The sequence below is a fragment of the Pomacea canaliculata genome, linkage group LG12 (assembly GCF_003073045.1).
Source record: "Pomacea canaliculata isolate SZHN2017 linkage group LG12, ASM307304v1, whole genome shotgun sequence".
In the NCBI taxonomy this organism is placed as follows: domain Eukaryota; kingdom Metazoa; phylum Mollusca; class Gastropoda; order Architaenioglossa; family Ampullariidae; genus Pomacea; species Pomacea canaliculata.
In genome coordinates, this window is record NC_037601.1 from 5,275,193 (window position 1) to 5,299,757 (window position 24,565).

At 38.5% G+C, this 24,565-nt stretch overlaps 2 protein-coding genes and 2 long non-coding RNA genes across 10 annotated transcripts in view; 2 read left to right on the forward strand and 2 right to left on the reverse strand.

Annotated features, from left to right (window-relative positions):
- Nucleotides 1-13,479, reverse strand: part of LOC112576506 (ras-related protein Rab-35-like) — an 18,425-nt gene extending 4,946 nt beyond the window's left edge. Inside the window, exons 1-3 of one of the 7 annotated variants that reach the window (XM_025259004.1) lie at nt 13,298-13,479; nt 9,360-9,486; nt 1,928-2,114 (exon numbers count right to left, since the gene is read on the reverse strand). In XM_025259004.1, coding sequence (XP_025114789.1) covers nt 1,928-2,114; nt 9,360-9,424 — 252 coding nt within the window. In that variant the 5' untranslated portion in view covers nt 9,425-9,486; nt 13,298-13,479. Of the gene's footprint in view, nt 1-1,927; nt 2,115-2,503; nt 2,875-4,722; nt 5,419-6,660; nt 7,505-9,359; nt 9,487-9,902; nt 9,921-11,165; nt 11,921-13,297 lie in introns of those variants that run through there. The other 6 variants (XM_025259002.1, XM_025259005.1, XM_025259006.1 and 3 more) reach the window with 6 other exon arrangements.
- Nucleotides 13,480-16,065: 2,586 nt separating this feature from the next.
- On the forward strand, nt 16,066-20,248 carry LOC112576503 (pyruvate dehydrogenase [acetyl-transferring]-phosphatase 2, mitochondrial-like). The gene is made up of 2 exons (XM_025258995.1): nt 16,066-16,713; nt 17,365-20,248. Exons 1-2 carry the CDS (start codon nt 16,438-16,440, stop codon nt 18,598-18,600), a joined length of 1,512 nt encoding a protein of 503 aa, XP_025114780.1. The 5' UTR covers nt 16,066-16,437; the 3' UTR covers nt 18,601-20,248.
- LOC112576509 lies at nt 20,240-24,097 on the reverse strand. The gene is made up of 2 exons (XR_003101857.1): nt 23,937-24,097; nt 20,240-21,254 (listed from the first exon to the last, which is right to left on the reverse strand). It is a non-coding gene; the product is annotated as an uncharacterized LOC112576509 (long non-coding RNA).
- On the forward strand, nt 22,659-23,942 carry LOC112576508. The gene is made up of 3 exons (XR_003101856.1): nt 22,659-22,763; nt 22,936-23,053; nt 23,474-23,942. It is a non-coding gene; the product is annotated as an uncharacterized LOC112576508 (long non-coding RNA).
- Nucleotides 24,098-24,565: the final 468 nt, after the last annotated feature.

The following is a 24,565-nucleotide window of genomic DNA, read 5'->3' on the forward strand; positions in this document are numbered from 1 at the left end:
CAGCATCCCTTATACCGCTCTCCACAAGGAAAATCTCAACAGCACACAATAGGGAGTTTGGTTCCTGGTCCACAGTTCTGTGTCAGAACCCTAAGTAGTTTTAAAATCCTACCAATATTTTATGATACTACATTAAATTAAAAGTGTTGTTACATCTTTACATACACATCTACAATGTATCTATATCTAAATATGTGTCTACAGCACTACATATACATGTGCAAGCACACTACAATTATATCTTGCATCTAGTACAAGCTGCCCGTGCTGTGTTTTAATTTCTTTGCAGTCTCCTGCCCTGACTATTTATCTGAACTTCTCTTTCCCTTCATCACAGCCAGTCCACTCTGCTCTTCGTTTGATGAATGTATCCAAACTATTCCTGTCACCATACAGTCACAGGATTTTTAGTGACTGTGCAGCACAACAATGGAACTTACTCCCTTTCCATGTCCGCCACCTACCCACCACTGAATCTTTTAAACATACACTCAAGACACACCTCTTTCTTCAGCATTACACCTTACACCAGTCCATAATCAACCTTCCCTTATCATCTTCCTCTGCAGAATCACCATATCCTCAGTCCTTGTTACCTGATTCCTCTTTGTTTTCTATATCTGTCTTTTAGTAGTCATCTTTAATTAGTCATCAGTACTATTGTTTATGCTTCCATTCTTTGTATGTTGTTCATGTCTTGTTCTTATCTCAGGCACTAAGAGCACGCTCCTTAATAGGGTATGTGCTCTATAAACCACAAATTTATTATTATAAAATCCAGGATTTTTGTGAATTTTCCTAATAAAGCAGAAAGATCTACTCCACAAATGAATTTGTCAAAGTACAAAGCTGTACAAAGCTCTCACTCTGAATAATGTATCTATACATTCTTCTCTTCAAAGCTAATGCGTATCAATGCAAGAGAAATTTATTGTCTCAAGAGAAAAGTTAATGTACATATTTTGCTGCCAAGAAAGAAAAATGTGAAAAATTAAAAATGCACATGACATAAAGAAAGCGTTCATGCTCATTTACTATGTATAACATTTAACTCCAACAAGCTCACAAAAATAGATCAATATAAACCATTGCCCACACTCACCTCTGCAAACCCTTACACACTAGACCAGTCTATCTCTCCCCCCCTCCTCACACACACACCTCCCCTAATTAAGCTTTCTTCAGCAAAATTATGGGCAAAAGAATGAAGTTATGGAAACCATAATATTGCTGCAATTATTTATAAAATAGGACGTAAACATTAATTCAACTCTATCATTTCTTCTCCAGTTTGTAGACAATGCACTTTAACAATTATTTACAACTTCATAAAAATGACTGTTCCCTCTGACAATAAGTGGTGAAGATGAAAATTTTCTCTGCCACTTAAACATTTACACCGGCAACTATTGTACTTCAAAATAGCCACACTTTTGGGTGATGCTGTACCACACTGATAACAGATACTTCTAACAGATGATCAAGGACAAGGGAATGTGAGGCATGTATATGGTGCTGCTACATCCAGTGATCAGGCTTTATCTCAAACAGGGTCAAGTTCATCTGAAATGGTGGATGCTTGCCCACAAAGTATGGACACTGGACATTAGATACCTGCCATCCCAACACAGTGGATGCTGGCTGTTGGTGATAGGCTTGTTTTCATAAACTCTTTGCATACTGTTTACCCTTCCTTTGCATTTCTTTTATACCAGTAAGAATATTGGCGTGTTATCTCTACCTTTATAGCTTATCAATTTTATTTTTTTTTTGGTCATAGGATAGGTGTGGGTATGAATATAAATATAATGGTAATGTACTATTTAAAGAAGCTAACAATGGTCATGACATTTTCAAGCAGATACAAATTTAAAAGCAGCTCAAGTTTTTAAATACATTTGATACATGGTTAAAAAGTAAAACTCACCTTAACTTCAGTACCCCCAATGTCAACAGAGCGAGTGCACTGATCCAAGCCAATTGTGGTCTTTTTGGTGTCCGCCACAACAAAAGTGTTGTTGAGAAATCGGCGGAAAATAGAACTTTTGCCCACACCATACTCCCCACAGAGAATTACTTTGTAGTTTGGTACTCCTGATGCCATCCTTAGTGATCTGTAATGAAAACATTTCTCTTTATATTTTCAACATGAGTCTCAAAGAATTGCTAATGAATTTTTTTTTCTGTCTCGAACAGATTGATGTCAGGATGTCACTGATGCACAATCTAATTAGTACAAATGTAATAATAATAATGTAATAGATGTCTGGAACAGTTTGGCCTCTCAGTATAACTCGTCAGAAAACTATGCTTCCCAGGAGTTACTGACTATTCGTGCTATCTTACCCTTTAAATAAATATGGACCCTATCTCTTGCAATGTCAGCCCTATTCAGTCTACACATCTACCGCTGTACCAGTCTGGGATCAATAATCGGTCTGTCAGTCATGCCTTGACTGATATGAGTCGTTGGGAGAGTACAAGGATAGACGTAGTAGCTGACCTGACCCGCCACTCACGTCTGTCTTGGGCGATAATCAGCAGGTCCTACACAAGACGACTAGTTCACTCCTTCACGTTCGTAAACCAGTTCTGGTCTCCGTGGTGTCGACCACCGTCCAAGGTACCTTGAAAGACAGTCTTCGACAAAGTGCCGTGCCGGATCACATGGCTCTACCAGACCAACTTTACCCCTTGACTGTTGTAAGTACAGGGTTTTCTGGTGTCATACGAGTGTAGAGTTCAAAGTGATTTGTTCCCTTAGGAAATGCGGAGCATCCTCCTCAGGCACTTGCTCTCGGATGCCTAGGTTCTCCTCTCCGTATTAACGAGTCGAGTCTACTTTCCATATCCGTAAAGCAGGGTCGGTACTACAAGATATTTGTACAGATTATACTACGTAATAAACCTGATGTTATGGCTGTGACTGACCCTGTCCAAGCTTGCCATTGCCGCTGTTACGATGCGGATGTCTGTCGTTTGCTTCCGTCTTTGGAGAGACAGGCTCCCAAGTACGTAAAGCTGTTTACCTCTTCGAGCCGTACTCCGCTCATGTAGACATCTGCTTTGCCGTTGCCAATGACCATGACTCTGTGTCAGTGCTGGTCTCCATTCTACATGCGTTCAAACTGTCAGACCGTTTGTAAGGTCTTGCAGTTCTGTCGGTTATCAGACCGATGCCGTTTGCAAAGCGTAGGTTGCAACTCAGCCTGTCACTGATGGACAAAGATGTGGGACATTCGTGGAGAGCTTCACGCATGATGTTCTCCAAAAATATGTTAAGCATGTAACAGGTAATAAGGGGCACCCTTGATAGATGCTTACTGTCGTATGAAATAAAGCTCCCATGACTGCATGACTGCTTACCTCTTTCTGTCACGCACACACACGTACATGGCCTAGCTCATGTAGGTCTTTCTCGCACACACATACCATGTCCTCCTACATTCTCTCTCTCACAAGCGTCCCCGTGCATGTAGGTTTCCCTCACACTAATTATATATGATGTCCTATAAGGTGTCTCATATATATATATTATGTTCAGTATATGTAGGTCTCTCTAATATTTTCCTTATCTACAAGCAGACACAGAAAAAGCAGCTATATGAAATTAATTTTAGCTACATTGCCAGGTTCAAGCCGGTTCTCATGCCACAGTCCGATTCGCAGGGTAGCGCCTGAGCAAAACTATTTCATCGTGTAGTTTTTCGATCGTCTTCAAATGAACCTAGTGCAGTTTAAGAAATGCCATGGCTCGTGGCAGTCGTCGGTACACGAGTCAATGCCATCTCCTGACAGGACTTTCCAAATCGTTACATTGTGCGCGCGCGCACACACACACTGACATCCTGATAAGAAGCAAAGAGGATCAACTTTGATAGGAAGTTGCAGAAAGGACTGGACAACCATGCACAGCACTGACAGTCCTGCAAGCTTGGCCGAATCCGTACACGCGCAGCTGACGGATGCTGCAGCTGGTGCTGTCGCGGCAACCACGCAACGTCCCAGCATGTCAGCACTGTCACCAGACTGGTGTTTTATCATTCATGTTCATACCAAACTTGACTCAGACAACTGGTTGCATTCGATATCACACACACACACGCACAGTTCAACTCTGGACAAATATGTTGCTTTATCTCGTCACAGACACAGCAGGTTGACCTGCCGACACATCCAAAGTAAAAGCCTTGTGAGCTATGTTCTGAAGTGGTAATCTAGGTTCAGGAAACTCGTTAACTGTGCTCCAGTCTGTTTTCTTTAATGTGTGTTTCTAACCCTGTCTTTTAACCTCTGCTCACGCACAACGTCCTCTTGACATCAACTGATAAGACAATAGGAAATAATTTATAAAATCTAAACGAAGCGTTCTTTGCATGCGTTTTTTTTTAAATTGTAGTTTTTAACTAGTGCTTCCTACTGCTATAAGCACTAATCAATGATTCGATATAAATACAATAAAATTGTTGTACTTTTAATAGATTTGCGCGAGGATCCAAATCTAAAAGGTCACAAAGTGCAAAGAAACTGCAGCAACTTTTTTTCAAGTTAAAGTGTCTTTGATGAATGATGTTGAAAACCCAGAAGAATGTCGGTTTTTTTCTAATTTTAAACACAATTCTATTTTTTTAAAATTAAATAGAAGTGTTTACACAGTAAACCCCGAATAGTATCTCCTCTCCCCTCCTTGCAGACAACAGATCTACAGTACTTCATACTTACGGCGCCATTAGTACTTCCCCCGAATCCTGGTTTTCAAGCTTGGCTGTTTTGGGCCTTTTCTTCAATTTCAGCTTAAACCTTGGCATGGTGATCTAGTATTTATAGGCTATTCGAGTCTTCGACTGCGTGTAAAGTTGTTCCTTTTGTCCTTGTTGACAGCTGACTAGTGCAGCACAAAGTGATTCAGGGACCAGGGCTGCAAAACATGGCCTTGTTGCCTAACCTTACGTACACCAACACCAGCAGTAGTGATGAGTCGCGGAAACCAACATAGTTTCACTTTTCGGGGACGGGAGTGGGTGTGAACTGTATGTTCACTGTTTACAACTACTCTGCTAGCGGAATGGGATGCGAAACCCCATTTCGCAGCAACAGATGCGATGACTGAAAATGCACAGCCCGTCTTAAAGCAGAATGATTCACGGCGAAGGCGACAGTCTGTACACATTACAGTGCTAAGAAGTTGCGGAAGTTAGGATGAACAAGTGGGATTCGGCATGTTCACACGCTGGTACACTCCCAATAAACAACACGACTGGCAACAAAAGACAGACTGTTGCGATGTGCAGACCCTACCCACCGCTAGCACTTGCGTGAAGGAAACATAAAGAAGGTCTCACGGGGCTTGTCGGTGTACATTTAGTCGCCAGTCCGTTCGGTCCTAGGCTCCTCCCTAGTTCACACTAAGCATGCAACGAAACCTGACACTTGTAACAAGCTAGTGCCCTCCTAAGTTCTTAGCTAAACGACTGTCACAGGTCACTTTACTTTTGTTAGGGGAGGTCAGAATGCCTTCCCTGTAAGCATACATTAGTTTTACTGCTACAGCTAGAAGGAATGTTTCCTTGGCAAAGCTGCCAGAACTATGACTACCTATAATATTCTCTGATGTGCAAAACACTGAATATGGTTTGTAGCTAAGTCATTGTCGTACTGTTGGTCATGTACCTGATAATTAATAAATTTTGTAAATCTAATGTAAAGTATTTTACAAAATAATATGCAACAATCTGATTAATTTCTAGAGTTGGATGTAGACATAAGCTATAGGTTTACCAGATCATTTTTTTCAAGCAGAAATTTTGATGGTCTATCAAACCTATCAAATTAAAAATGTGAAGTGCCTATTTGAGTTACTTATTAGTCTGCCTTTTTTTGTGACGTGTGGTGGGGGGAAGGGGAGATAGTGAATTGCTTAAATGCAAATGTCACCAAGAGTAGTTTTAATTTGAAACTACATTTTTCAAAGTAAATACTTAAATTTATTTTAAAATCAATAATGATAAATAAACAGTTGCATTTTTAAAATCACTTCAGTTGATCTACTAGGTGAATAGATCATGTATTCTCATTTAAACCTCCTGTCAACAGATTATCTAAAAAGGAAGCCCTCTTTCTTTAAATTTCATGACATGCAGAAAGCTTTGGGCAAAGTGTGATAAGGAAAAACCATGTCAGTTAATAATGTGTTTCAAGATTAACAGCCAACTGAGCACAGGGGATAGAGAAAAAGTGTGTGTGTGTGAGAGAGAGAGAGAAACAGACATGTTTGTAAAATAGTAAAATTCATGAAAATCTGTATGCACATTAACACTTATGCTATGTTTGCACACTGCATGTAAAATTTTCAAAACTATCTTTGGCATGCATGTATATGTATGCACATATAAGAAACTGGATTATCTGCGTGGTGCACTTCCAGTATTAAGGTATACAGTTTTAATGTTGATATTTCTTTGCATTTGCATTGTAACAGCCTCTCTGTAAATGCTAAAGGGCTGAAGTGCTAAAGGAATTTCAGTTTTACAATATCCAGATCGGCTACAAATCGTGATAAAATGCCTTTTGAAGTAGATCACATACCACAGATAACGATGTCATGGATGGTGACTGAGAGTACTCTTAATATACAGATAGTCTCGTATATAAAATCCTTACCCTTGTTGGTTCTGCCGCTGAATGCAGCCAAAAGTTGCAAATCATTTACGTGTACAAGGCTTCAATGGCAACTTAGTCCACACGTAACAAAAAGCTCCAGTAAGACTGGTGATTCGTCGTAGCCTCATTCAAGCGTTAAACCTCAACTGACACAAAAGACGTCGTCTGCTACATCGGCACCTTGACGTCGAAAAGAATCGGCACACCACGTCCGTGTCAACATACTAAGTGAAAGGTTTCTTAATTAATCCGAATGTGACATCTTCTAAAGAAAGACATGTGATCATATACTTAATGTCTTTAACTCCATTTACTTCTTGGTGCTGAGAACTTCTATCGACAGATTCTCAAGAGTTTGTGGCCTGAGGAAGTGAGAATAGCACGTGACAGCTAAACTTCCGGTACTTCTAGAGACTTGAGTTAAGCGGATTTACTCTAATTAAAATGAGGCAAGACTAGAATATCTACAATGTTAGAATAATGTTTCAGTTTGAAATTAGGTTTCATGCCATAAATTATAACAGACTTGTTTTTATTTGTCTACCTCATCCTGGCGTATCTCCCCTACAATGCCGTAAATATAGACGAGTAATCACCTATTATTAGACTAGAGTCATGACAAATAAAGATAACACCTGATGTTAGTGAGATAAACTAAAAAGTATTTTTATGTATGCATCACATGGTAGTCAGCATTGGCCTTGTTTAAAATCACATGGCCGCATAATCTGCAGATGTCAAGAATGTCCTAGAAAAGATAGATTTGTCATTGTCAACTAAGACAAGTGATAAAAGTATTTCGATTGATGTTGGATTCCAAACAGTTTTAAATCAAATCAAAAATCAAATCAAATCAAAACAGACTTTATTGTCTGTCCAGGAGACCCAGGACAGAAATTTGTCTTCGCTCACAAGGGCAGGCATACATTCTCATACAGACATTTAACACACAGTTAGGAGTAAACGTTAGGAGTAAAAAAGTGTAGATTGCACCAGTCCATCAAAGCAGTTTATGTTTATCTTAACAACAAACCTTGAGTGACCAAGGGCCTAAAAGCAGTGCGTAACAAAAAGAACCATGTGATCTTCACGGGTTCTGCCCACGACAGACATCTGCCTTCTAGGTGAGATGGTAGCAAAAATGGTAATGTGATCCTTTTTTTTCTGGTAAAGTGAGGTGGAGAATGATAGTATCTATTTGACATGCTCACATTGGAATACCATTTTAAAAAATCTATCCATTCATCCCTCATTTTCTCCAGAACTACAACTATTATGATTGCTTCCATGTTCTAAAATCTCTTAAATACTCTTTCAATTGACAATTCCACATCCTCTGTGTCATCTCATTATGCCATTTTCTGTTAAAGATGGTTCCTCTGAGACTGAAAAAATTGTGATACATTGGATACAAATAAATGATGTATTTTTTCTCATCTTTTTTGTCGATTTTGATGTCACCAGTTTTTATCTGTACATTTTACTTCCTCCTATTTATAATTGTTTTATGTCTGTGACAGCTTGTTTTCTTCTTTGTTGACTAATGATCTCTACAGCCATATCTGTGCCATCCTCTCCACTTCACTGCAAAGTTTACACTTTCTCATATCCAGACCACTTAGTTGCTTACTGCATTTTCTACCTCGTTAGAATCTGGATCTGTGTATCTCAACAGTGTAAACTGTAACCCTTTAATTTAGTTTTGAACTGATGTAATGTCTATACTAGCAATTTGTGCACAACCCAAAAATAAATAATTATATGCATAGATGTCTTCTTATCTCTGTCACCATTTGGACTTGCATTTTCACTTGCCCTAGGTGGTTTGATTTGCGTGCACTATAACTGTGTCTGCTAAAACATTAAATCATTTAACACATTGCTGTTAACTCTGCCTCACCACAAGTTGTTAACCTTTTGCTACTGTGTTTTGGTGATATGCTTATGCTGACGTTGATTTGCTCTTTAATTTTTTTTACTGTGATGTATTTTTTTATTAATTACTATTCACACAGATGCTGTGATATGTTAAGTACAGAGAGTTTGCCCAAAGGGCTAGGATATGGCACCAGATAGGTGAATTAAAATACTCCATCATTCATAAGTTATTTCAACCTATTAAAATTACTTGTGTTGACTTACGCTATTTCCCTTTAAGATTTTCAGACCACATTAAGAGTATTGAAATGCTTTAAGCAGGAAAATTTATTCTATATAACTGATTTCAAGCTAAGGAAAAAGGATGGGACAAAGTTTGGGAAATCCACAGTTTATTAGCAATGGTAGTAATTCTTTTTATTCCTCTCTTGGGCAGGAAACCACTGCTAAGATGATAGCCTGTTATCTCTCAAGTCTTAAGACAATTTGCTTCTGTCCAACACTTCATCAGTTTTCAATAGTCAAAGAATCTTACAGGTGTAGAAATCACTGATCTGTGGTTATTTATAGTCTTCAGAAGCTTATATCCAAGTTAATTTCTGTCCATCAAAAATCAAAATGCTTGCTCAAAATTGTGAGAAATGATGTGCTTAATGTATGTATACCATGGTTAGAAAAAAGTGTCATTTTAGATGTTTGACTTGCCATCACATTATTAGTAAAGGCTGTTTTTAAAAAAAAATGAAACTAATGAATTTAATTTTCCAATTTCAATACTAATTTGACACTTGTAACATGAAAAATTACTGCTAATTACTTACGGTTTTCTTCGTTCTTGACATATGCCATTTGTAAGAATAGTCACATGTCCCTCTGTGGAATCCATCACCAGCTCTCACTAGAGTTGAATGTGTTTTGAATCAATACGTTGTAATTGAAGAGATTATTCTGGAAAACAAAACAATTTTAAACACAATAAGTAAGAACCTTTCAGTGGCACCTTCTGAACAAATTTCCTGGTTAAGTGCAATTTCTTGACAATTAGTTGTCAAACTGAGATTTTTCAAATGTGACTACTTCACTTTTCCATGGCTTGCAGGTCATCACAATCAAAACGTATCTTGATTCATTAGTATCATTATGCTTGTGATCTTTCCATTTCTTGCTAGATAATTTGTTAAGCTTCTAGCAGCAATAAGTTCTGTTGCCATTTTTAAATGAGATACAATGCCTTACCCCATCACTTATGAAATGAAGTGTACACATTCTAATTGAACTGATTATCACATTCTTCGTATTTCTGTCATATCAATCATTACAGTATATTAACACAGATAATGTTTTATTCTAAAAAAAACAACTACCGTGTAATGACACATCTGTTTTTAGAAGGATGTGATGCAGAAGTGTGAATTATACATTTTCACGCCCTTCACAGAGCAGAACTGAGTCCAGATGCAGTGCTAATGGTATCGCTAATCTTTGGTATTAATAGCTTACAGCTTGCACATAAACATCCACACACAGTTCCGCTTGTATCTTCCTCCACAGCAATAGGCCTCAAGTTATCAGGTTTTTCACACATGTTCATATTCCTCAAACGATAAAAAAGGTAAATAATTTATGTGCTGTCTACATATTTCACTGCCAGCCTTTAATATATGGGTGTGGCTAAGCTGGTGATCTTCCTGCCTTAGTAAACTTTCTTTATCTACTCAAAGGTTTGAACCATAAAGATGTAAAAACATTAAGGGAATGAACACAAAGAATAAATAATTATTTTTAAAGTTTTGAAGATTGCTCCTCTTTATAGTCTGCTGACCAAATATTATCCCCACACAAAATAAGTATTTTTTTCAGAATAAAGAGATTAAAAAAAATGCCTGGAATGTGACATTCTAAATGTAAGGCTGTTTCAAAAGTTCGCACCGGGTTATAGCACGCTGCTGAACGCTGCAGTGAAATATGATCTACACACTTCTATTGTTTGGTAAAAGTCTCTCTCCCTCTCTCTTACACACACAGACAAATGTCATGTGTACACAATTATCCCCTCGCTTTTCAGCCGTAAATGTGATAAATTTGACACAGCAGGTGGTGTGCACATGGACCAGAACATGAGCAGAGAGTACTCTTAATACTATTATAATGAGGCATTTATGCGTGAAATAAGAACGCTTACCGCTCACATAAGGGTTCTTCCGTTTTCTCTCAAAAGACAAGGGATCACTACAGACAGAAAATACTGTTTACTGTAGACAGATGCGCCTCACCCAAAGCTCAACACTCCTCTGCAACAGTTTTCACCAACAATAATGTCCATGGTTCCCACTCCCAGCTATTAGCGCTAAAACGTTTTCTGCACTAGGGATGGGTAGAAAACGCAGAAAGAAATGTTGAACTTGCAGGCTGTCAAGCTCTTGTCAAAGCACTTAAACTAAACTGATGAGAAGCAACGGATGATTAACCGTAACTTCTCTGACATGCGACAATTGCTTACAGATGATGGTGTGCGCAAAGTGCTAGCAAATATTTTTTATGGTATAACCTTTTCAAGAAAGTAATCCTGAGTTTTAATCACCCACGGAAGCTTTAAATTCAGCTAGAATTTTTAAAAGTTTTCATACCAGTTATAAGCTTGCTGCCATCTCGCCAACCCATTTGAAAGGGTGGAGTGCACAGGTTCATAGGTCGTCATTAAGTGCACATTGCAGCTGTTCCACGGGACGGCGTACAGCTAAGAATCCTTTCAAGAATTTATAGCATTCTCTTAGATGGAGGGAATTACATACCTTCCTCCCTCTCTCTCTTTGTGAATGACTGGCTTAATTCCAGCAAGCACGGATGGGAGAACAAACACAATCTCAATCACTCCGTGTGGAGTAATCCACTTGTCGCTTGTAATATTGTTCATGAAATGCTTAGCTTTCCATCCGCTCTGATGTGGAGCTAAGATATTCACCAGCAGAATCAAGGAATGATCATGATTAGTCTGTGTCAACAAAACAGGTCAGAAACATTAAATTACTTCCTTTCGTCATTCCCTGCAAGCAGCATATATTATAGTCCCACCGACACAAACAGCCACACGGAAATCCAACTTCCTGTCTTCTACTGGAAGAATTTTAGTAGCTTGTACTTCCCTTCTTGTGTTATCCAGCGTTGGAACATAGTCCACTGGAAATCGTATCAGAGTCTGCAAGAGCGCCGAAGTTTCAAAGTCGATGCCAGATTTTTTTTGTTTTCAACCAAGTGTATCTTCACTAAGCATGGTGGCGTGCCCTGTGCTGAAGGTGCCATTCGTGGCTCAACACGAACCGCTGATAATATACGAGAAAGATGCATGCCACAAAGACGCTCACTTCCCCCGGCGTTCCCTTCAGCATCTGGCGAGCGCTTTGCAGTGCCTTTCAACTTCCCCTCCACCGCCCCTGCCTCCCACCATGGCATCACCACCCGCTTGGCGTCTTATCACTCTCCAGCTCCTGGCAGAGCCAGCTGATCACCGAATCTTCGCCACAAGCTCGTGATAAGCTTCGGTAGCACTCAGTAATCGGAGCAGCAATACAAATTTAGAGCGCATTTTCTGTATCTTGAAGCGAAAGATTGTTATTGTTAAATTTAGGCAGCGTCTTCATTTCGTGTCTTATGTCAATCAACGATAGCCAACACCAAGAGCATAACTTTTTTTTTCAAAGGTACCAAGTTGAGTAATCTCCGTCAAACACAGCTGGCGGGAATATTTTCTTTTCATGAGGAGAATGGGTGGATTGGGGAAATATTGAGAAAAAAAAAACAAACTTGCTCAACATGGTTATCCGAAAATTAACTGACGCGGTTAATGAACTCAAAGATGATCCATAATTACACACAAGCGCGCACACAATCTCTCTCTTCGATTCCCCCCTCCATTTCTCACCTCCGCCTCTTCCTTTCTAAAACAACCTTGCTATAATTAGACAGCGGATTAAATTTAGATGCCTCCAAATCAACTGTAGGTAGATTATCATTTCAACACATGAATGATGTCAAAAGGGCATAGTAATTGTAGAACTTTAACACTCTTTCTCCCCTCTCTCTCTCATCTTCAAAAAATTCATTCCAAGCATTTTAAATTACCAAACTACTGGTTTCATTACTGCCGTCACTAATTTAATGTGCGAGAGGCGGTCATACAACACTCAGTTCATGTACAGGTCAAGTAGCAGTGGACTGCCGTGAGAGATAAGGCTACGGAGCCGCCCGTTGCCTCCTTTCCCTGCGATGCCATTGTGGCGACCTCCGCTTTGCCATTTGTGCAACAATTGTGTAATGGGCAGGGATGGAGGAGTCAATCTCTCTTTGCCATTCACTCTTCCACAGCTCATGATCGTTTGTCGCGCACATTAAAAACCACTCGACGTCCACTAGTGTTTTAGACTCTTCAATGTAGACATGCACTTACTAATTTATTTTTGTGCCTTTTAGAAACTTTCATAGTAAATTTATTTTTAAATGAACTTTTATATTCATATAGTTGTAAAACAACGCGTAACCTAGATTTAAAATAAAGATAATAGGTGAAGAATCCTATGGTATATATATATCCAGTACGGGCAGTGAACGTAAATGGTTCACCGTGCCTAACACAATTTTCCAGTTTGCGGACATTTGAAACAGTCCGTTACCAAATCATTACTTTTAACCTCTTATCTTGCTTTAAAGTCAGTGAGCCGATAATCAAAAGCAAAATTAACCCTATGGATGTGGAAGACATTACCCAGAATGGATGTGATTCACCCGTGTGTAGGTCGCGGAGTGCGGAAAGCTGAGCCCAGCCATGTTTTTTCGCTGCCTTTACCATCCTCAATAAATCAGTTCCCATTTCTGCCTCGTTCGTCGGAGGTGGAGAAGCTTTCGTACGAAATATATAACAGCAAGATTAAGTGCATTTTTCGCATGTCTACGTCACAAAAAAAAAAAAAAAAAAACTACTCTTGAGAACAGCTCACCGAAAGGTGTTACACATATACTGTCACGGTCAGACAAAGGAACGGAATATCAGAGCTTATATATATATGTTAGGGACTTTTTTTATGCGTCTGCGTTTTCGTGGATTCACAGACCGTGAGCCAGAACCTGGACCCGCGTGTATGCTGGACCGTCTCTTTCGTTATTTGTTTTCTCTTCCTGCTATACGGGAAGTACAAATGGAACGGAAATATGAATGTCACACATGTGGGTCAATCAGCGGACAGGCGGGGTGGAAAGCCTGTTTAGTTATTCGAGAGGGGGCAAAAGTTTGAGAGAGGGTACGAAGGGCGTGGGGCATCTTTCCTGGCGTTAACACTCGCTCTTTAAACAGCATTTGTCTTTGTTAAAAGAATATTTAGGGGTGGGCCCATTAAACAAAGAAGACAGCTTTAATAGTTCTCTCGAGAACAGCTTCGTGCATTTCCCTGAAACAACGAACAATCCATTTCTCTTCCAGCATCCATTTATTCGTATGTTTGTTTTAGATTATTTGGAGAAGATCCATTGCCTGGTTGTTATAGAGGGGAAAGTCCAAGGTTCGGTACCTGCTCAGTCCTATCGTTCGCTACCCATTACCCGTGATTATTGCCTTATGGGTATCTCTGCCTCTTGATTTCTGACGACGCTCCGAGATAACGCACCATCCGTTGAGTCTGCACACCTCTTTATAACTATGGAGAGAAGATGCTTTCCTTTGTTTTGTCCGGGACGACGACTACTTTAATACAGCCCGGCAGTCCTGTTCCGAGCTGATGGTGGTTTTGCATTACTTTCCCATTTAATTATTCGCAGAAAAAAGGATTACTTTATGTAGCTTGAGACCCGCAAGTTCATCTATACTCAGACATGTGCGAGTATAGTTCCTTTGTCGTTATGAGCGAAATAATGAAATCCACAAAAGCTGCAGCCACGTGCAGTTGGGAGTATGTATGTGTGTATGTAAATGCTTAAATGAGTATCAGAAAATTAAAGAAACGCTTCATGAGACTGAGGAGACATAGGTATTATGTTAAAACTCAATCCATAGCGCAGAGTCGAGACCTTGTAGTCTATTCTAGCTTTAACTGGTAGCCAATGAAGAGAGCGAAGAGGTGGTGTGACATTCAGATTTGCGAGTCTGGAAAATGAGACGAGAAGCTGAGTTATGGACTTTCTGAAGCTTATCAATGAAGTACTTGTCTGTCCACCTCTGCTCGAAACCTTCGCTCTTCATCAGACTCCCGCATTCTATCCATCCCTCCCATAAGGCCACAAAGACAGTCGCATATATGAACAACAGACGTTCTCTGTAATGCTAAGCAGTGGAACTCTCTTCCACATCATATTCGCCACTCTGACTCCAAGGCTACATTCAAACGATCTCTGAAAACATATCTGTTTACTAATTACTATCCTGAAATACTATCTGTAACTCCCTTGTAATGGTGTCTGTCAGTACGTAGGGCTCCAACTGTTACAGTAGCCTTCATACTTTCATTCATTCTTTACGTTCTGTGCCTGTACGTATTTCATCGTCCACTCTGTTCATTTATCATTGCATGCTGGTCTGCTAATTGTGTACGATGACTACGATCTATCTTGGTCATGGTGCTGCACATTATAAATGCCCATTATTATTATTGCAGTAGAGTTTTTTCCTTTCTTTGGATCAATTATAAGGCAAGGGCTAGATGTAAAAAAAAAAAAAAGCATAACTTTTGCTTGTTCTGTTACCATCGTACATATTTTTCATTTCCTCTCTCTCTCTCGGCTCCTCAACCTTTTTCTACTTTATGAAGAATCACATCTCAAGCATTGGGCCGGGGGCAAGAATATCTTCTCGGTATCTTTTCGGAGGGTAGCAGCAACCCCCCCACCTCCACCACACACACACACCTCCTATACTATACATTGTAACTGACTTTTTGCACCTTCGATTCATATTAGAGCTCTCGCCTCTTCTGCTCTTACACCGTGTTGACCGTCTGCTGCTCTTTACGCTGATGTGATGAACTGCCATCCTGCGCAGCTCTTCTCGTGCGCGTTTATGGCTTCTTGCGGGGGTGGGGGTTAAAGTGTGTGTGGGAGGAAATCTAGGGAGGAAACAACACCGGGCGAAACCGATACGGTTCTATCTAGGACACTGCGACTTAAAAGCGAAACGACGTATAACGAAACCACTTTCACAATAAGTTAACTGATACACATGCATATTTCTGATCAGGAAATTATCATCAAATTTCTTAAATACCAAAAGCATGTGGGGAGGAAACCTAAGCAAGCGGAGAAAAGCTTCGCGCAGACATAGAACATGTAAACTGTCGTGTAGGTCCGTGTCAGCTCACACGGACAGTAGCTGGAGTCCTGAAGATAAGTTTTTTCTTCCGTCAACTTTATAACAAAACGACGTCAAATGAGGAAACTGAACATGTTTTACTATCTTTGATTCTCATGAAACGAAAGCTCTCGTATTTGTGTGTGCAATATAGAGAACGTTTAGTTCGCACATCTCTGCAGTCTGCAAGGGACGTAACTTTTATGCTTAATACCGAACTTGAGAGTAGTCCTTCGTTGGTTAATGGTGTGATGCTTTCTGCGCTGGACGGTTAGAAGGTTTTTGGGAGGATTGTATTTTTCCGTTGTATGCATTCTCGCATAAATATAGTAACTGCTTCAGTTCTAAGACTTTTGTGCACTATCAGTCAGCATTCCTCTACAAGTATTGTTTTGGACTGACATATCGGATGACCTTCACACTCCAACTATAATAGATCAGAAAATATTTAGCGCTCATCTTTTAACGATCGAGTAACTTTTTATCGCAGTTTACTTATGTCGTGTGCTAACTTTAGTGATTCGTGTTAAGTGAAAACATCGACACCTTAACCACGAAGGCTCCAGAAAGTAATGAAAATGTATCGATTAGTGAAACTAAGCTCCCTCGATGCAAAAGTTTTCGGAACATCGGTGACAAGCAGTCGTGGGATCTCATTTTCTCACCTCAAATGTACTCGAAGTGTTGTGAATCCTTTTCCTGTCAGATTACGGATTTCGCAGGCTCCCGATGCCGTACAGTCGCCACGACTTGCTCCTCAAATGGTTACCTCTATCCTCCGCCTGAACGAAGTCACATTGGAGGAATGTAACGGAGCGGTTAAAGGGCTCGAAGTTAACCAACTTCAGGTAACTTCGTTTATACGTTTTGTGTAATATATGGCAATTGACCATAAGAAATTTTAAGAAAAATCACTTCAGTTACAGTTTCCAACAGATTGATTGCAAAATGTGAAGTTGTCATTGTTATCATCACTTGTTATGAGAAATGGCAGGTTTAATTTAAAGAGTGACCACGGACGTGTATCATGATATGATGAAAACACAACTTCTCACCATTAAAGTAATGTGTCTCTTTCACTCAGCCTTTCTCTGAAAGTAACCCTAAACCCAAACCCTAAGCTCTGTTATCCGTGTCATTCAGGTTTATAACACCATTTAGTAACTTCATCCAGGGGTTCACAAATTTACCTGTTCTTTGGCTGAGAGAGTCATGGAATTAAGAATTTGTTTTAGTTATTCATCATAAGTGACAGAAGACATATTTTGTAAAGTGCATTGAGCTTTCCTCAGTGTGGAAAAATGTGCTATTTAAATTCCATTATTATTCATGTGCCTGCTGATTGAAGTGGTTAAGATAAGAGATACCTACATGACTTGAGCTGTTCTAAATGTCTACTGTATATAATACTTTCTATTACCTAAGAAAAATTTTGCATGCAGTTGTAAAATGTAATCTTTATATAAAGATAAAGATAAAGAGTAATAATTTTTTTCCAGGCAAACAAACCTATTGAAGATCGCTATGCCTATGGAAAGCTTGTTCATGGAAGAGGGATGCTGTTTGGAGTATTTGATGGTCATGCTGGTAGTGCGTGTGCTCAAGCTGTAAGTGATCGTCTCTTCAACTACATTGCTGTTGCGATGGCAGACCACGATGTGCTTCATAATATTCGGGAAGGCAAAATTGACCCTACCACAGACCTCCTGCAAAGAGGAAAGCAAGCATTTCTTTCAGTCAACTCACATTTGGCAGGTCTTCACAGAAAGAGACTAGTGCACTTTGCTGTTGAATCAATGGCCATTGATAGTTCTGATAATTTGAGCAAGGACAGCCTTGTGAGTGCTTTTCTAAGGCTTGATAAAGACATAATCACAGAAGCAATGCCAAGCATGCAAAAACAAGATGGGCTAGACAACATCTGTTACAATGAGGCTCTTTCCATTGCATTTTCTGGGGCTGTAGCATGTGTAGGATTTGTTGATGGTAAAGACTTATTTGTGGCCAATGTAGGAGATTCCCGTGCAGTGCTTGGTGTTCACAATGACAATCGCTGGGAAGCAGTTCCTCTTTCTAAAACTCATGATGCTGGTAACACTGCTGAGTTAGAGCGTTTGTTTAGGTCCCATCCAAATGAATCTTCCAACATCATACGTAACCATCGTTTGTTGGGTGAGCTGATCCCTCTGCGTTCTTTTGGAGACTGTAGATATAAATGGTCCAAATCAGACCTCAAACACCTTCTTAACACAAGACAGTTTAACAGTTCCATTTTTCAGATGTATGGGGATAATCTGATTCCCAAAAATTCCCAAACACCACCATATTTGGATGCTGAGCCTGAAGTAGTCCATCATCATCTTACACCTAAAGACAAGTTTCTGGTCCTTGCAACAGATGGACTGTGGGACTGTCTTAGTCCAGAAAAAGTTGTGCAACTTGTAGCTGGCCATATGGATGGCAAACAGGTGCTTGTCAACTACGACCCTCCAAAGAATGCCAAGTTAAAAGCAATAAACCAGGTCCTTGCTCAACGAAAGAGCAGCCTGCTAAATCGAACTCTTGATGCCAATGTAGCAACGCATTTGCTTCGTAGTGCCCTTGGGCCAGAACATGGATTAGTGTCAGCACAGCTGACACTGCCGGACTCTTTGGCACGATTCTACCGTGATGACATAACTGTTATAGTCGTCTACTTTGACTCTGATTATTTGAAAGATCATGCAGTGATGTGACTTGGGTTTTGCAGCAGGAAGAGTGATTTAAAATGAAATTCTAAAAGTTTACTTTTACTGGTACTACATTTGCAATCATTTTCGTTGCAAACCTAGACATTCTGAGGAATGCAAATTTATCAAGTACTTACTTCGACAGAAAGATGGAGGTTCTGCAGGTTTTCTTTTCCTTGCATACCTTTTTAATTTCAGTATGCAGAAAGCAGACATTCAGTAAAATTACTTAAATAGTCTACTATTTTCAGAGTTGTGGAAGTATTATTGCTTTATCAGCAGATAGAGAAAAAGAGAGATCTTGGCAGAAAGATCATGAACACTCAAAAGGCTAACCATTTTTTTTTTCAATTTTCAAGTTTTCAAATCTTCATGAACATTGGTTCTATTCATGAGAACAATGCAGTTCTCGCCTGAATTTTGAAAAGAGGTGGTAACATTTCAAAGGCAATCTTGTTTTATGCTTATACTTTCCACATTAGCTGCAGGCTTTAGTGATGTTAAAAATAGTAGTTTGGTGTGCTTTTCTCTAAAAAAGCAAAAAGTCACTACCCATTTTTTAAAAACAATTATCAATTACTGTTACGGTGTTAAATTCCCAGAGATTTTGAGCTTAATTTCATTTTTGACTCAGGCTAAAATTGTAAGATGTTAGCTTCAGATCAGTTTAGCTACAAGAAAGTTGTATGAAAGAGACTGGTAATAAAAAAATGCATATAGCTCATTGTAACATGGTTCCTACACTCCTACAGCTGGAGATCCTACAGGATAAAAAAAAGTCTATATGTATGAGAAGAGTTCTACATAAATCAACATGCATATACAAGAATGTGTGAAATGGCACTTTACCAAATCCAACATGCAAGAAAAAGTGATTAGTGATTAGTATTCAGTAAACTAATAAAATCTGTTTGATGCTGTCAGCAGAAGTAAGGTCATTGTCCCTGGTAAGCTATAGGATGATTGCAAAAGCACAATGGTACATTGGTATAGGCTGCAAAATGTAAGCAATCTAAAGTTATGTTGCTTAAATATTGTTATATTTGCTTTGGTCTGGTAAACTCAAATTGATGAAAAGTATAAAATAAAAAGTTTGTTCAAAGTTAAAATTGCAAAAAATGGTAATACCTTTATCTCACTCATTTGTAACTGCTGTTGTTCCTTGAATGTGTGGAGAATAGTAAAAAGATTGGAATGTACTTCCATGGTATAACTTGCATTTCCTAATTAATCCATTTTCCATAGATTTTTCAGTTTGCTCAACTTGCTTGGTTTTTTGTTTGGTTTCAGATATTGATTTTATACGTAAACATCCAGTTTCCCACTCTTATTTCCTTTTTCTTGATTCTAATGTTACATGCGGTGTGAGCACAGGGATATCACACTGTACAACAGACTGCTGCTAATATTACTGCTGTTACTATGGTTAGAGCTTGGTTAATAAAATTTAAATAATATAATAGATATCAAGAACATGAAAAGTAAATGTCAGACAAACAAGCAGGCAACTTGAGCAACAAAGCAGTGTGCGGCAGTATCAAACCACTCAGCCAAACATGGACAAATATAAGACAATTTTGGAGCTTATCAGAATATTGGGTCAATACATTTGTAATTCTGTAACAATATTTGAAAAATAAACTCAGACAAAAAAGGGTTTTTGTCTATTTTGCCTGATTACCTCAGAATCACCACATAAAATTGTAATCCAAAGGGATATATTTTGTGACAAGCAAAGCACAAACATTGGCATTGTTTTCTACAACCAACCAGGTATGGTGGGGGTGCTGGCATTATAAGAATATCAATAGGCCAACTAAAGTACTTTACATCTTTGTCACAAGATCTTGTAAAACTAATATATATTTCTTGGTGTTATTGTAAAATGCACATGGCCTAAAATTATTTTCTGGAACATTTTGAAATGAAAAAATGAAAAGCATACAATATCGTGCGTTTAGTAGCACCATTTATAAGAAGTGACTTTGGTCTTTATTTTGCATTGTTAAAGATGCCCTTTAAAAAAAAGATCAACAATGTCAATTCATGATCGCCTTTTTTGATAAAAATAATCCATAAATTATTACAGCTTTATGTTAGGGATGTAATTTTGTTCAATAGACAAATGCTACTCCCCTTGCCTTTCCTTAAACCTGTAACATTGCCAACATCTTATTGATGTTTAAATACAAATGCCACACCAGATATGAAGCTTATTTTTTAAAACTGTAGACACTGTGTATTGTATTTCTGAAAAGCAATGCATCTTTGAATTTAAGAGGAATAAGGAATATGTAGCTTTGTTATTAAAAGTTTTACCAAACGAAGATGGAAGTGAGCAATATAAATCATTATTTTTGAAAAATCAGAGCATTTTGGAGGCAATAAGACTAATACAGTGTTAATTAAAAATACATGTCCTAAATTATATGCAAATCACAATATGAACCTCTGATTTTTCATATGGAAAAAAAAAAATGTAAACATTGAAGTTATTGCAATATTTTTCTACATTTCTGTCTGAGCTAATGCTAACAATGAACCGTGTCTCAAAGGATGAAAAGCTGTTGTCTATTGACTATCGTAATCCAAATTTTTTGGGTCCAACTGAGGGGGTGGGGGCTGTCCAAAACTGGGTCTGCTGGCAAGATGTTGCGGCCCTATGGAATAAACAAAGCAAAGCAATCCAAATTTTGCCATGAAGAAATAAATTTAACTGCTCATTTGGTAACTATTTTATACACAGAAACTATTGATTATTTACTAGCCTCTCTCTCTCTCTCCTATTTCAAATAGTATCATCCTGACTAGTTATTATGAAAGTGTCATTTTTGTTTCCTCCATATAATTTGGTAGATGAGTGCTTGTGACCTAGAGTCCTACTTTCTTCTGTGCTAATAAATTATAATTTTTCTATGGTGCCATATCCTTTTTTAAATGTAAAATTGACCCCAAAACTAAGTGCTTAACTGGAACGCTTTAAGATGTTATTTCTAATATATGTGATAATATCAATAGATTTAAAAATGGTAATACAAATACTAATTTTTTTTAATACATGTATGTAAATAAAATCCTTTATTTGAAAATTGTATGTACTGACTTGTTTAAATTAAGTCACTGCATATAAATGTGTTATTTGCTTATCTGTGCAGTCTTTCGGGAAAACAACTTCAAATATCCCACTAATTACTACATAATTAATGGTAAGTACAACTTGTTTCTAATAAAAAATGGTATCTGCTCTATTTTTTTTTTTTTGTATTTTTGCGGTGAAGTGGCCCGCGACACGGCTGTCCCAAATCACAAATGGATATGGCCCGCAGGCCGAAAAAGGTTGGGCATCACTGATATAGAGTACCCCAACACCTTAAATAAATTGCCTCTTCTAGGTTTCTAGGACAATTAAACCATGCATGATAAGGAACCCTGAATAAGATATAATTTAAATGGCTCTGCTCATGACCACTTAATGTCTAAGGAAAGACACTGGACAATCGTATTTTGCCGATTGCTGATCTTGATTTTGCTGCTGAGTAGGATTGTTATTCGTTCATAGCTTTTTAAGAGGGTGAATCGAATTTACTGGGGATTCTTTTCAAAAGCTGTCTTGTATCAGTAAGTTGGTAAGTGTTAACACACGCATGGATAAATAGTGGGAGTTCAATGACCATTTCTTCTTTATTCAAGTTTTATGAATACTAGAATTTTCGCTTACGATAAGCCGAAGAATCGTTCGGAAAAAGCAACACAGCATAGCGTTTTTAAAGTCTAAATCTTCCACTATGTTAGGATAGACTGAGAATAGTGAAACTATGACGACACAGACTCATAAATTAGGTGTGATGATAAGTCGTTAGGGCAAAACTGACAGACTTTCAATCGAAAAGTTTGTACATTTCCTACCCATGAGAAAAAGGGCTAAGTTTGTGACACACACGACGTGTATTTTGACATTCCGTACCCCGATACTTAGTTCCCTTGCAGTGATCGCTGTAGTCCTCGGCGAGCCGTAACAAACAATGTAAACAAAGTGGAAGCTTACTGGTATGGAGCCTCGTTTTAGCAGTTAAGTGTGTGTGTGAGAGAGAAAGAGAAAAAAAAAAATCGTCTGCCTGCTGTCCAGGGGATTTAAGTTCGTGGTGCAAATCGGGAAAGCGGAGCATTAGGTCAAAGGAACTATATATATATAACATTTTTGACATGGTGATTTTAGATAGAAGTCTTAATAACCGATTTATAATATTTTTCCAGTACTATATGGTATTTGCAATATGGCGTTAATGGTATTATTGTTTTTAATTGCATGCCCCTTTTCTAACATCGATGTCTTTTTTACAGGTGTTGATTGATCATGGCCGAGGAGTTTGACATTGAAGCAAGGAGACTATATGTTGGTGCCCTACACTTCAACATCACAGAATTAGATCTGAAGGGGATTTTTGAACCATTTGGCAAGGTAAGATTGATTTAGGTAGAATAGGGAGAGACATATTATTTGTGTTTAAAATGTACCAAAATTGAATATACACCTGTAATTTGCAGGTCACGCCAGCAAATAGTCGCTGCATGCTTTGGGGATTTTTGCATTTTGTTTTTAATCTAAGATTATTTAAGCTCCGTTTGAAAATGTTTATGATGTATAAGTGGACTGATGCTGATTAGCTCCAGATGAATTGGCTTTTGATAGATTTGATTGACATTAAGACTGATTCGAGATCATGAAAGTGGAAGATCACAGGGATGTGGCTTTATCACAGTAAGTAAATAAAGGAAATAATTGCATCATGGAAAGTGGATTTTTTTTTTCTCGTCTTCTGTACATTGTTTTGTTATAATATTTGTTAAATAATAATTGGATGTCTTTTAACTTTTTCAGTTTCATAACACAGACGATGCTAAAACAGCTCTAGAACAGCTAAATAGATTTGACTAGCTGGAAGACCATCAAGAGGCCATAGTTACCCGAACGGCTGATGCTGAAGGTGGTGGTTCTTCAGCACTAGACACAGATGAAATGGACAGAGCTGGCCCCATATGCATGTAGACCGGAGAAGGGATTTAAACGGGTGTAGCACTTATCAGAGTGGATAGCAGCAAAAACATTTGTATGCACGGGAGACCAGAGAAACTCTCCAGCCTGGCGGCTCACTTTTAAAGTTATTGGTGGTCTTGGGGCTGAATAACTCGCTACTGGCCAGGAAATATGGCAGTCATCACCGTGTTCAATGACAACAACAAAATCGGGTGTTTGGTCACAGATCGCACCCGTCTGAAGTGTTGGATAACTTAAAACAGTATTGCAAAATTCATTTTAGACGAGAGAACATTCTAGCACTGACCACTGAAGCATGCGAGATCGCTGTCACCAGTCGGGCAGGTACACTAACATCTTTACTGCAAGTGCTCATCACTCTACAATATTTTGCCACATCAAACTTTACAGAAGTGTGTGGAGATTCACTTGATGTAGACAAAATCGACTGGTAGTAGTTACTGTGGTCGAGAGGTCACCGATGTTTTCGCATTGGGTGAGCAGCCTAACGAAATTTCATTGCCGGAATCAAGGTTGTTGCTGAGAGACAAAAGATATGCAGATACATCAGGCTTGTGAATTTCCAAAAGTAGTTTGATTTATTGACAGCAACATTGAGACTCCAATGGAAAATAAACTTATGTATAAAATATTAATAATTTAATTTGTAAGGCACTTGTACATGTGTAAGTGTTTCCTCAATGCACCACACACGAAAGGATTGCAAAACAAACCTACAGTCAAATACATATATACAAGAAACATGTTGACAAAATGAAACCCTAGAAATGAAAGGCTCTACATACTTTGTAATTTCATTATCTCTTCAACTCTAAAAAAATTTGTGACCAAACATACAAATTAATTTTATCACCCTACTTTACTCACAAGTTCCTAATGTCTAAAGTTCCATTCCTTTATGAGCATTCAAACAAA

Coding starts and splice junctions, on each gene's coding strand:
- LOC112576503 (XM_025258995.1), top strand. CDS start 16,438: ATGAAAATGTATCGATTAGTGAAACTAAGCTCCCTCGATGCAAAAGTT. Junction 16,714..17,364: donor TCGAAGTTAACCAACTTCAG/GTAACTTCGTTT, acceptor ATTTTTTTCCAG/GCAAACAAACCTATTGAAGA.